We start from the raw sequence: 14,106 nt of genomic DNA, 5'->3' as shown, positions 1-14,106 counted from the left end.
CACATTTTAGCCTCTTTCACAGATCAGATTCTTCATGTATTTAAAGATGAGTTTCATGTTTCCAGTAATTATTGACTTTCTAGACCCAGACTTACCAGTTGCTTTAATATACCTTACACAATTTAAAGTCCTGTCACAGTTTTGCTATTTCTGTCTAAATACCTTCTAATTTGTTTATGTGTCTCTTAATTACTATAATTATTATTTATGTGAATAAAATTTTCTACACATAAATATAAACTTAAAACTAATTTAGTACATCATAAAAGTCTTACAGTATCCAAAAGCCAAATAAATATGATTAGATATTTCTGTATTTAATTAAATACTTTGATGTTCTTCCTACTCAATGAGATTAATCCCTATGGACTCACCCTCTGTGACTCATGTCAGGTTTTGTATGGGCATTTGTATGCACAGCTTGACCTATATCATCAGATATTGCAGATACTAAACTATGTGCCCATCCATAGCTTTTTAGATGGGCCATGAAAAATAGATGGATTCTGATTCAGAATTTGAAATTGTAGAGGATGACCAGAGAATTTGGGAAGGAACATTATTCCCCTGATTTGAAGTATTTCCCTGAAGTATCCCCTGGATATGAAGTATTTTTGCAAAATGAATATCCACCCCTTAAATTCGAAAATATTCTCTCTCTTTCTCCTTCCCCCTCTCCTCCCTTGACATTATTTGTGGAGTTATTATATTTGAACATTAGGCTGTCGGTATCTAGGTGAATTTCCCTTCTAACAAACTGAGAATATTTGGAGTTAGGCAAAATGTAAAATCAGCTAGATGTAGATGTTATATTAAGGGCAAACAAATCGTCCTTCAGGATGATGCCTTTGGGACAATGATAATGTGGTACTGTTGGCACACTGGCATCTCCTCTCATTACTGACAGACTTCTGTCTCCTCTGCAGCCTGTGATCAGCTGTCTCTTGGGGTGGCTGCCATCTTCGGGCCTTCACACAGCTCTTCGGCAAATGCAGTTCAGTCTATCTGCAATGCTCTGGGGGTTCCCCACATCCAGACCCGCTGGAAGCACCAGGTGTCAGACAACAAAGATTCCTTCTATGTCAGCCTCTACCCAGACTTCTCCTCACTCAGCCGTGCCATTTTGGACTTGGTGCAGTTCTTCAAGTGGAAAACTGTCACAGTTGTCTATGATGACAGCACTGGTAAGAAAAAATCAGTAGCCTTTGGGGCTATGCTTTAAATATAGACAATTTTCTGAAACGCATTTGAGATTCTTTTTGTGTTATTGTTTTTTGTTTTAAAATTAAGGGATAGAAAAACATTTGTAATCAAACACTAATTTCATATATCCAAATAAAGAACAACTAAATCATACATTTTTTTTTCCTGTGTATGTGTAAAATAAGCACTTTTGTTGTGGAAATGATCAGTTACTGTGAACTATAGTGTTGGATGAAGGATAGAGATAGTATGAAATATCACATTGCACCATTTATTCAAACATTTTTCTTCTACCAGTTTCAGTGTATTTTGCCAAAGTAGAGCCTTATAATGAGCTGTCACTGAAGCTTATCAAGAAATCTAGAGAAATAAAGAAATTCAGAATTTTGCCTTAACATTTTCTGTAATTATTTATGTGCAAAGAATGTGTATGGAAAATAATAACCTTTCTATCTGTATAGCATGTTAAAATACCCATTGAAATTCTTAGAGTTTTGGGAACTGTTTATGTGCATACATAAGGGCTTACTACATGGTATTTATTTTTGTGTCTTTAAATGAATATTTGCTGGCTAGAGGTTGGCTGTGCTTTCCTGTTGTAATGCATATTATTTTTATATGAATGGCTATCTTGAAGTGTCAAATAAAAATAAGTCTCAGAAATACAAAGAAAGTAAAAAGTAAAATAAAGTAATAATTTCCTTGTAAGTTATATTGGTGAAGAAACTGCATACTATTTTATTACCTAGTGATAAGATATTTCACATTAAGATGTTTATCACTGGTCTACAGGGAGTTACAGGGTTGGAGAAACAATGTAAATAATTTGAAGTTTTTTAAAAAATGGGATAAGAAAGAGTAAGTCTAAATATACATTAATAGTGTAATTTTGTGAGCTTTTCCCAGGTGGCACAGTGGTAAAGAATCTGCCGATCAGTGCAGGAGACAGCAGGAGACACAAGAGACAAGAGGTGTGGTGTGATCCCTGCATCAGGAAGATTCCGTGGAGTAGGAAATGGAAACCCATTCTAATATTCTTGCCTGGAAAATTCCGTAGACAGAGGATCCTGGCAGCTACAGTCCACTGGGTCACAAAGAGTCAGACACAACAGTGCACATGTGCACACACACACACAAGTGTAATTTTGCACTTTTTAGTTAAAAAAGTAAATTTTTTATTTAAAACTTAACTTTAGAAAGAATACTTAAATTCCTAAAATAACCTAAGTACCTTTGATGTGTTTTTTAGCATAAAAGAGTTACTAAATCTATTGCATTGTTTTATTCTAAATCATTATTTTCTGTCATTGATTAAGTTATATATGTCAAATTATGAATGGCACGTTCTATGTGAATGGTTTTTCTGAGCATGTATAACATGATGTTCCAGGGCTAGCTCAGTTGCAAATTGGTCCACTTATGTTTACATGTGTGCTACGTCACTTCAGTCGTGTCCAACTCTGTGCAGCCCTATCGACTGTAGCTTGCCAAGCTTCTCCATCCATGGGATTCGCCAGGCAAAACTAGGCAGGCTCTTTACCACTAGTGCCACCTGGAAAGCTCCGCTTATGTTTATGAATGGTCATATATAGAAATATACAAAATATGAATATAAATTCATTGTGAATCTATTGTTGATTTACTTCTCCTTTTCTTCCTGTTATAATGCAGGTGAATTCTGACTAAATATTATATATCCTCATATGTACATGCACATACACATGGTCCATACACACATATATAATACATACATATGTATGTTAGATGTGATATTTTATACTTATTTATTATCTTAAAGCCCCTCATAGTAGAAAGAGAGTTGGCAAATGTCTGAAATGTTTATGATATACCAACTTTCCTTACTATTCTGTGTGTATGCATATGGGTTTGACATTTTTATTTCATATATGTGGTTCTTGAGTGATTGAAAAAAGGGATAATAAGATTTGTAATCAAGGTCACATCATAGTCTGAAAAAGCAGTGTTTCATATATAATTGATCCTTTGGTTGAGTGTTATTCTAAATATTTACTTCATTGAGACAAATTTAAACAGATATATATATATATATATATGTATATATAGTCAGTTAATTAGATATATAGACTTTTAATGGAAACTTGACCTGGAGATTAAACTTATTAAAAAATTTAGTTACTATTTAAAAGAAACTATACCACAGCTTACACTTCAAGTTGATATCAATACTTACATATTCCAAAAGTCTTTGATTATTTCAATATGAATGCTAAGAGTCATTACAGGATTATTCATAGAATAGGTATCCTTAAAAATCATCTGAGGGGAGAAAAAGCATGTTAATGCTTCATTTTATGCAATATTTAATCCAACAAATTTTGATTAAACATCTGCTACATGCCAGGGACAGTACCAGGTGTGAGTATATGCCAGTAAAAGAAACAAACTCCTGGCCCTTCTTGAGTTTCTAGTTTCTAATTAAGGACATGAAATTATTCATGCTTTTAGTATTATTTGTAGTGAAATAATTGCCTCTATAGCCTCTGTATTATGTGTGCTCTTCCCTTTAATTTAACAGACTTTTGAGAACTTTGCTATTCTTGATTTTTTGTTTTTTTAGAGGCTAGAGTTGAATCAAAGATACATAGAAGATTCTCTTTGAACTGTGTTAATAAATATATAGAAGTAGGCTTTTTTTGTTTGTTTTGGTATGTTTAAAAGTCTTAAGGTGGAATTTTAACAATAGAACTCAACAGAGAAAATCTGTAAACTTCCCAAGTGAACAAGATGACTATTTGATCATGTGGGAGAAAATCTGATGACAGCTAGGACTGTGAACTGAAATGGGAGAACATCCACCTTATACCCAATGAGATAAACATTATAAACTTCATTATGGACTTATATATCTGCTGTTCGTTGCAGCATGAAGTGTGCATTTTGTTTATGTTTCTTTTTTCCCTTTCCAGATTTATTATGTGTGCTCTTCCTCCCATTTATATTCATTTCTATTTTGTTGTGTTGTCCAGTTTGATACATGATAATTATACTTTCATCCAGTCTTTGTTCCCACCCCCAAAACAGATGGGATGATAGATGAAATATAGTGCTGGAGTAGGAGAAATTCTTAGAACGATGTTAACAGGAGCTGTTTATTTTTTATGATAATTAGCATTTGTTGTTGTCATGGATGAATGCTTTTAAACACCCTGAAAGTCTGTTATAGCTCTGAATGATGTCCAAAATGATGGAAGAGAATTGGCTTCAGAAACAAAGCTGTGTTTCTGTCAGTCATTTTGGAACATATGATTCATTTTAAATATAAACTAAAAATAAGTTGGATGGCTCTCAGCTTGTAAGCAATTCCAAGATAAGTTGTGAATATTTGCTTTAAAATTCCTGTGTTTCATCTTTGTTTATAGATCAGCAGTCTATTAACAAAGAACTCTGAACTGGTAAACAGAAGCCTGGGATTCTAGTCCCAGTTTTGTTACTAAATTACTGGTACAACTTTGGAAAAGAGAAGAAGGAAGTTGAAATGACTACGGAAAACAGCTATGATGCACTAGGCATTGAGGTAGCTGCTATTGTACATAAATTATGACACTTAATCTTCAGAGAAATTCTATAAAAACAGCACAATTCTAGGGATATAGGTTATCAGCTCACTATCCTTGCTTCCTCTGGTAGTTGGCTCTTCTGCCCACCAGTAGCCCAAGGTAGAAACCTGAGCATCTGCCTTGATTCCAACCTTTCTTCATCAAGCTCTAATGGTTATTTAATTCTATACCTCTGAGAACTCTTAAATCTGTTCATTTCTTTAATGCTTTCTAACTAATTCTTAAGTCAAAACATTTCATCTGGATTATTACTAACAGCCTCCTAACTGATGTTCCTGCTAATCCAGTAAAAAGTAATTTTTAAAAATGCAATTCTGACCCATTATCCTATTAATAGTTTCTCTTGGTCTAAGGATAAAGTCAAAGATTTTTTGAAAGTCTTACAAGACCTGATGTGATCTAGTTCCTGTACCTCTCCAACATTTGAGTGTTAACTTGAGTCTAAACCCTTCACTTATGTCTTTTAAATTGAGCCATTAAATTTCTTTTGGTTTTTGAAAAATACTGTCCTGTCCGCCTGTTTCTCTCATTCTGACTCCTGCTCCTCCTTCCCAGTAAACACTCACATACATGCACTTGTGTATTTGCACCCACACATTCATTTGTACCATTTGACTTAGATGTCACAAAGAAAGGCTGTCCTGACCCCAGCTCCCAAGCAGGAATAGATGTCCCTCAATACATTCCCATAGCATTGTGGTTCTCCTGTGACCCTCCCCCATGAGAACATCATTACATTACAGATGACTGTTCTTGGCTGAATTTTCCACTAGATCAAATACAAATCTGAATAGCTTGGACTCTAAGGCTGCCCACCATTCTATCACTAGCACCTAGGTATTACCTGGCTAATAGAAATACTTGAATCAATACTTAAGGAATGAATGCATGAAAAGGTATTATCATATCCATTGTTTAGACAAAGAAGCTCCAATGGATTAAGTCATCTGTCCAAGGTCGACTTAGTTTGACAGCTTTTTAATACTTTGCCATCGAATAAGTAGATTCAACAATAATTTTCAGATATATAGACATGATTTCCCCTATCATTTCAAAAATTTTGTAAGTAATCTGGAGTGAGTTGTGCTTATATGTTAACAGCAGTTAAAATATATTTACTTGTTTACTTATTTGAACAATCATTATCAAGCATCTTCTGTATACCAGGTACAGATGCTGTGTTCAGCATGAGAGACAGGATTATAGGTAAAACTTTGTCTCTATGTGCTCAGAGTTGACTGAGGGGGAGACAGAGCATGTGAGCAGGATACTATTATAGTGTAACAAGTGCAGATAGAGACAAGAAAATAATATTGTGACATTTTAGGAGATGAATATAGACATAAAAGAATTTAGGGGAGTGGAAGGTTTAAAAGCTGCCTTTAAAGGTTTTAAAGGCAGAGGAGAATTTTGGAGAAGGTGAGATAATCTTGAAATTATCATAAAGCACAAGAAGAAATGCGTCAACTAGAGAAGGGCTTAAGGGCGTAATGTGTAAATGTGAGAATGCCTGGGAAGCTGGTTTGTCGGGGAATTGCAGGCACTTCATTACATGGATCATCAGGAAAAGGAAGATGAGGAAGAATGAGGGAGAACGTATACAAGGCCAATGTAGGAGAAATCAAAAAGAGCTTTTTCCTAGCTACTGTGCTTTGGAGTTTGCATGTTATAGCAGTATCAGTCATGTCTGCCTGATGTGAACCTGCTTTTCAAACCACATTGAGTGTCTCAGGGATAGACAGACAGTCAGTACCTTTCAGAGGCAATCAAAAAGGACACAGACAGAGGGATATCCATAGACTGGACTTTGAATTGAAATCCGGGTTCTGTTGTGTAATTTTCAGCAAGTTACTTGACTTTAAAGACACGAGTTGACAACATTTGTAAATTGAAGATGATGCATAATACATCAAGGGATTGTTGTCATGACTAGTGAGATATGCAAAGTGCTTTATAGCTCCCATGTAGCCTAGCAGGAGCTTAAAAATGTCAACAGTAGAAATGCCTTGAGGGCTTCCTTTATGGCTCAGGGTTGAAAATCTGCCTTCCAGTGCAGGGGACACGGATTCGATCCCTGGTCGGGGAATGAAAATCCCACACATGCCGCAGGGCAACAACAGAAGTCCGCGAGGTAACCAAAGACCCGGGCAGCCACGAAAAAAAAAAAAATGCCATGGCCTGTGTTCTGTTTATTCCTAACTATAAGAAAAAGAAATTATCGTCAATCCTACATTTTAAAGTATGAGGATATTTAGATGTAGAAAGTTGAGATGAATTTGCCCAAGGTTTCACAGCAAGTAAATGGTGCTGTGCTATGCTTACTTGCTCAGTCGTGTCCTACTCTGCAACCCCATGGACTGTAGCCCGCTGGTCTCCTTTGCCCATGGGGATTCTCCAGGCAAGAATACTGGAGTGGGTTGCCATGCCCTCCTCCAGGGGATCTTCCCAACCCAGGGATCGAACCCAGGTTTGAACCCACATTGCAGGCAGATTCTTTAAAGACTGAGCCACCAAGGAAGCCCAAGTAAATGGTAGATCTGGATTTTCGACCCAATGCTATCAAGTGCAGAACTCACTTTATTAAATATTGTGACATAATGATAGTTATTATGTTTTTATTTGGTTCATTTTGTTGTCACTATTTTAAGAACAGGAATGACATAGTCAGAACTTCTTTTGGTAGTTTCTCTGATTACAGTGTGGAGAATGCATTAGCGCTATTCAGATAATATGGGGAATAGGATAAGACCAGAAGCAAGAGAATTTCTGAATTAGTCAAGTTGAAAAAAAGATAAGTCTCAATTAAAGAGTTTTTGATGGAAGGATATTGAAATAGAATTCTGGGAAGATTTAGGAGATACAAATTGTAGGACTTAGTATGTAAGTAAACAGAGAAGGAATGGAGAGAGAGACAATAAGAATGACCACTCCATTTCTGGTCTGGACTACTAATCAATGGCACATTTACCTAAAAGAGGAAAACAAGAAAAAAAAAAATGTGGGAAAAGGTATAATAAGTCTGACTTTTAACACATTAAACTTGAAGCACCTTTGAATCATACAGATATATTGGAGACAGAAATCCATCTTGAAAAATAGAAGTTTAGTATGGGCATATAATGCTCCCATTGGCATTCCTCTGCTCTCCATTTGGACTTCTTTGTGATAGGAGGAAATGAAGACAATTGACAAAAAACAGTTATGGTACAAGAAAGTTCAGAGTTATGCTACTGAGTAGGCAGTCATGAAGACGCATATAGACCTGAAAATAATTTAAGAGAATGTAATTTTTTTTAATTAATGAGGAAAATCAGTAAATTTTTTAGATGTAAACATTAACAAACTTAACTTTGATTAATTTCATGATATGAGTATAGGAAAAAAGGTCAGGACCTTTATCCTAAGCAAAAGCAGAAATGATTTCTTTACTAAATTTATTGACCTGAACGAACTTTATTTATAGACTATGTTCTAGATACTCCTGTGTATGATTAGAGTTAGTTTAAGAAAAATGTGAAGTCAATTAATGGTGCTTCCCAGGTGGTGCAGTGGGTGGAAATCCACCTGTAATGCAGGAGAGGCAGGAGACAGCAGTTCAATACCTGGGTCAGGAATATCCCCTGGAGAAGGACATGGCAATCCACTCCAGTATTCTTGCCTGGAGAACAAAGAGTTGGACATGACTGAAATGACTCAGCATGCATGCACGAAGTCAATTAACAGTAAAAATTATTTTATTTTGGAGGGTATCTTTGTTTAAATAGAATAAATAAAATTAAATAATTCAATAGATGCTAATGTGAAGAATATGTTATTATAAGTTACTAACTTTTGAATAATATAACAATTCCAGGGAAGCCTGTTATAAAACATATAACCAAATAAATTTAATTTTATTTCAGATCAGATCAGATCAGTCACTCAGTCATGTCTGACTCTTTGCGACCCCATGAATTGCAGCATGCCAGGCCTCCCTGTCTATCACCAACTCCCGGAGTTCACTGAGACTCACATCCATCGAGTCAGTGATGCCATCCAGCCATCTCATCCTCTGTCGTCCCCTTCTCCTCTTGCCCCCAGTCCCTCCCAGCATCAGAGTCTTTTCCAATGAGTCAACTCTTCGCATGAGGCAGCCAAAGTACTGGAGTTTCAAGGACTGGGATAATTTGAATCTAAGATCATTGATTATATGTTATATGTTCTAAGTGCAGAGCATTCAAGTTCTTTAGTTCTAAGTGGAAATACAATTAGCAATTATGAGTTAAACCTAATTATTTGGATATAGGTGATTACATAGCATGGCATATTACTGCTTCCATCAAGTTGGTTCTGCATGAACATAAGTTCTTTATTCCTATTTAAGCAAGCCTCAAATTTGTTTGGAATATTATTATTAAACTTTGGTTACACGATAGTATTTTTAAACATGTTCATTGAACTAATTCTTTCTCTGAGTTTTAAAATCTTTAAAGTACTGCCAACTCTAAAAGACACATATTTGATTTCTAGTCCATAACAATCATACAAGCCATGTAAATACATATATATGTCTGCAGTGTCTACAATGATCAGTAATATTTGCCCGTATTAGAAAATAAACAAAAAAATAACATAAAGTGAGAATAATTTCCTGGTGATAGCCAAACACTGCCAGTTTTCTATATTTGAATCTGGAACATATTGGCATGAGCATCTTGGTAGTTACTTTTCTCCTAGCCTTTTTCTGGTCTTATCTGTCTCCCTCTCTATGCTGTGTAGGAGAAAGATAGCACTTAAATTATCTTTCTGATGTATTTGACAATTTTGACTGTTCCTTTCTTTAGTGGAAGAGTAAAATTCTCCTAGTTTGGCCTCTGTGCCATCATTCTCTCCTTGTTATCTCCTTCTTTTCAGCCATTTATTCCCATTCTCATACTCTTGAACTCTTTTTTTCTTTCTCTGATCCTTAAAAGCTCATGTCATTCAAGGTTTTATTCCCAGGCTTCCTGTTTTGTACTTGTTTACCTCACTCTCCCTGAAGCCTTCCATCTGACTCATGTCTTTCTTTGCCTGTATGCTATAGACTCACCACTGGACACCTCTGATAGCTTCTGGCAAGTGCCCTACTCATAGATCCAGTCACCCATTGGTCATCTTTATGTGGATATCTCACCCAGCATAACAAAAACAAACATATTGCCTTTATTCCCAAACTTGCTTTTTCTCCTGGGTTTCTGTCTTCATCTAGCTAGATTCCTAGTGGTCGTTCTAGATTCTTGTTTGTCCTCTCAAACCTCATTTCTAACTGATCACTTAATACCTTTCATTTTTATCTCACATTTTTCAAATTTACCTCTTCCTCCATCCCAACCAGCTGTCTTAGTTAATATCCTTATTCTAAATTAGTGGACTTCCCTGGTGGCTCAGATGGTAAAGCGTCTACCTACAGTGCAGGAGACCTGGGTTTGATCCCTGGGTCAGGAAGATCCTCTGGAGAAGGAAATGGCAACCCACTCCAGTACTCTTGCCTGGAAAATCCCATGGACAGAGGAGCATAATAGGCTACAGTCCATGGGGTTGCAAAGAGTCAGACACGACTGAGCGACTTCACTTCACTTCACTTATTCTAAATCACCTAGACTATGTTCTGTCCTCTATTTAAATTCATATCTGTGATGCAGACAAAATGGTCTTTTTAAAAAAGACAGTGTGGTGCTGTCACGCCCAGGCATAAAGCTGTTTGGTGGTTCCTCATTTCTGGGAAAAATGAGTTCTAGATCCACAGCATGGCATGCATGGCTTTCTTTGTTGGCACTCTCATGCCTCTGATTTTCTTTCCCTGGTCTTTCCTTTCTCAATACTTATGCTGCAGCTCTCCCTGAATAATTGTAGTTCACCCTTAACAGTCATCCTCTGTTCTGTCAAATCTCTTTGCTGCGCACAAATTGTTCTCTCGGCTTGTTATGCACTTCTCTTTCAGGGATCTATTCACCACCTCCAGGTGTACCTTAAAATATTCTTACAAAGTAAGTTTATGAAGTAATCATCCCTAACTTTTCCTGACATGAGTTCATAATTCTATTCTTTGTGCATATGATGCAAGAGTTTAGTTGATAATATAGTTCATCATCAGTTTTGGAGTACAATTATCAACATGTTCACATGACCCATGTAGCAAAGGTGACATTTTCCTTAGCCTAAGAGCTCTAAATATTTTATGTTTAATTTATCATTTGTTTGCTTCTTCATTTTTTAAAAGTAATTTATTTCTCTATTTAGTTCACAAGTAATTATCAAACATTTACTGTGTGTCATTATTGTTCTAGGTACTGGAGATACAAGAGTGAACAAAACAGACAAAACTTCTTTGCCTTGTGGAGTTTGCATTCTAGTGTAGAGTGATAATAACAAAATATGTCTGTATATAGGATCAAATGTGATGTGATATGGAGAGAAATAAAGCAATGGAGGCATGTAGGGAGTATTGCAATGTTAAGCTGCATTGTCAGAAGAGATCATATTTAGAAAGTGAAATTTGAACTTGGGCTTGAATAAGCTGAGGAAATATGTCATGGGAGTGTCTGAAGAAAGAGTGTTTCAGGTAAAAAGCATGAAGGTAAAAAAATAACCAAGGGAGAAGAGATAAAGAATTTTAAGTAAAGCAGGGTTTTTTTTGTGTGTGTTTGTTTTTTTAATTTTAGTTTAGAGAAGGATGTTTTCAGAAACTGAAAACTGAAGGAGATTTTTATGACATCTGTCATTTTTTAATGTGTGTATATCTGTTTATGTATATATGTACATATATGGCTACATATGTATATGTTCCATTATGACATGTTCCATATGTCTTGGCAATGGTAAGTTATTTATTTAAAGATAACTCATTGTAGAGACTTTCCCACATACAAGCTTATTTGTATATGAGTTAGTTAGTAGTGGTTATGGCCCAGAGCTGTGTTGTGGTCTCATTTGCTCAGTCGTGTCTAACTCTTTGAGACTCCATGGACTGTAGCCTGGAAGTCTCCTCTGTCCATGGGATTCTCCAGGCAAGAATACTGGAGTGGGTTGCCATTTCCTTCTCCAGGAGATCTTCCTAACCCAGGGATCGAACCCACATCTTGCATCTCCTGCGTTGGCAGGCAGATTCTTTACCACTGAGTCACCAGGGAAGCCCATGGTCCATAGCACTGACCCTTAAAATAGTGATAGGACTCATTTATAATTGTAATAAGACTTCAGGGAAAGAAGAAAAAAAAGTTTGACATATTCAGTTCTGCAAGATGTAATACATCATTTATCAGATACTTGATTTAAAATAAATTGGTTCTGTATCAGAAATACTTTTTAAAAATTGAGATCCTGAATGGGTTAAAACAATGATATTCATTGTACATCAGGTGAACACAACTGCCTTCTGAAACAGTTTTTTGTTTCCTATTCAACATTCTGTAAATGTTTATCTTGTTTTAAATATAAGGTATATAAACTATATTTGGGGGCAAAGTTCTCTAGAATCAAACATTTTGAAAAGCAAAAAAGAGTTCACACCCAGTTCTAGACAGGCTAATTGGGCATCATTATTTTAGAATTATTCCAATTTGGAGGTGGCACAGTGTCCACTCTGTTTGTATTTCAATGATTCAAAACGAACCTTGAGAAATGAATTTTTTGCATAAATGCATTAAAAATGTACTAAATCTATCCTATCATACATAGAGCTTTGGTTAGTGGAAGCTAATGATGATGCAAAACTAATATACACCTTTCCTTGCCTTCATATAATAACCAAAGGTATTACTTTACTCATCACAAATTCTTGCATTTCTGTAAACTCAGTCATCTTCCTTTTGATAAAAGAAAATTTATTGTATAACAGATATTAAAATACAGTCCAAAGCTCTGATTCTTAAATTTAATTGATATCAAGTAATGGGATTTCCAGGGCTACTGTTAATACTAGAGATTTCTAGGCTAACTGCTATTACTCAGTAACTCTAGGGTTGTATTCAAGGACTTGCAATTGGAATAGGACACATAACTAATTGTGATACGCATTACTAATGTTTATCAGTATGTGGCTAATTCTACTTATAGACAGACAGAGATTGAAGTCTCACACCTAATCCTTGGATTTAGGCGTAACCACATGGATTGTTTTAGGCGATGGAATGTAGGCAGGAGTGTTCCTCATTTCTGGGTGGAAGCGTTTAATTGCCTGTACTGTTTGAAGTATCTCAAAATACTGAGCTAAAATATCAAAGAGACCTGCCTTGGGAAATTATTTAGATCTATAGCAGACCTTGCTTTTATGTGACATAAAATCTTGTTCTGTTAAATTGCTGTGGTTTGGGAGATAGTTTTTCCTATACCATAACCTAGTCTAGTCATTCTCAAACTTTAGTGTGTATTAAAATCATTAGGGAAATGTGCTAAAACACTGCTTGCTGGCTTTACTCCCAGCTTTTGACTTAGTAGGTGTGGGATGTGGCTTGAGAGTTTTTTCCTAATAAGTACCCAAGTAATCATGATGGGATCAGCATGAGAAACATTGATCCATCTAATCTTTAATATTATGCAAATTATCATATTTTGAAAAATAATTGATAGTAAGTCAAACTTGTCAGTATAATAAAGTCATAATTTTATAGATAAAAGCAAATTTTAAAATTTTAAATAAAACTAGAATGATTTGTAGTGATTTAATATTGACAAACATTATTAATCACTTATTAAAAATATATATTCATTGTCAGAACTTCCACATTGAGTAGCTTTAATTCTGCTAAATATGTTTGTCCTTGGAGTATTTTAAACAGCTTTGTATTAGTTGTAATATGGAGGAAGAATATTGTAACATAAATATGATAAAAATTTTCAAGTGTAAATAATTATGATTTCAAATAATCAAGCACTGATAAAATATTTTATAATATCTATTTCAACAAGTTTAGAAATAGTTTTACTTTTTAATTTAATTTTTAAAAGATTTTATATAAACTGATATTTGTAGGACTGATGAGTATGATTTGTCAATTAAGCATTTTTTAAAAATCTGTTGCATTTTCACAATGAACTTTTTATGCTTCTATCCAATTGAAATAACTGTGTTGGCATTAAAAAAAGAAACTTAAGTCAGCCCTTGAAAGCTTAATACTAACTTGTTAATTACTCTATAACTACACAATGAGAAATGCTGCTGCTAAGTCGCTTCAGTCGTGTCTGACTCTGTGAGACCCCATAGACGGCAGCCTACCAGGCTCCCCTGTCCCTGGGATTCTCCAGGCAAGAACACTGGAGTGGGTTGCCATTTCCTTCTCCAGTGCAT

The 14,106-nt window shown here is 35.4% G+C and overlaps 1 protein-coding gene across 13 annotated transcripts in view; it reads left to right on the top strand.

The window, feature by feature from the left end:
- The window catches only part of GRIK2 (glutamate ionotropic receptor kainate type subunit 2), a 753,908-nt gene that overhangs the window by 290,778 nt on the left and 449,024 nt on the right, over positions 1 to 14,106 (top strand). For all 13 annotated transcript variants that reach the window (XM_055535376.1, XM_055535384.1, XM_055535379.1 and 10 more), the window contains one exon: positions 927 to 1,184. In XM_055535376.1, the coding sequence (XP_055391351.1) occupies positions 927 to 1,184 (258 nt within the window). The remainder of the gene's footprint in view (positions 1 to 926; positions 1,185 to 14,106) is intronic.

The sequence above is a fragment of the Bubalus kerabau genome, chromosome 9, assembly GCF_029407905.1.
Source record: "Bubalus kerabau isolate K-KA32 ecotype Philippines breed swamp buffalo chromosome 9, PCC_UOA_SB_1v2, whole genome shotgun sequence".
Taxonomy (NCBI): domain Eukaryota; kingdom Metazoa; phylum Chordata; class Mammalia; order Artiodactyla; family Bovidae; genus Bubalus; species Bubalus kerabau.
Note: the sequence above shows the minus strand (reverse complement) of the source record. Positions and strands in the feature narration are given on the sequence as shown.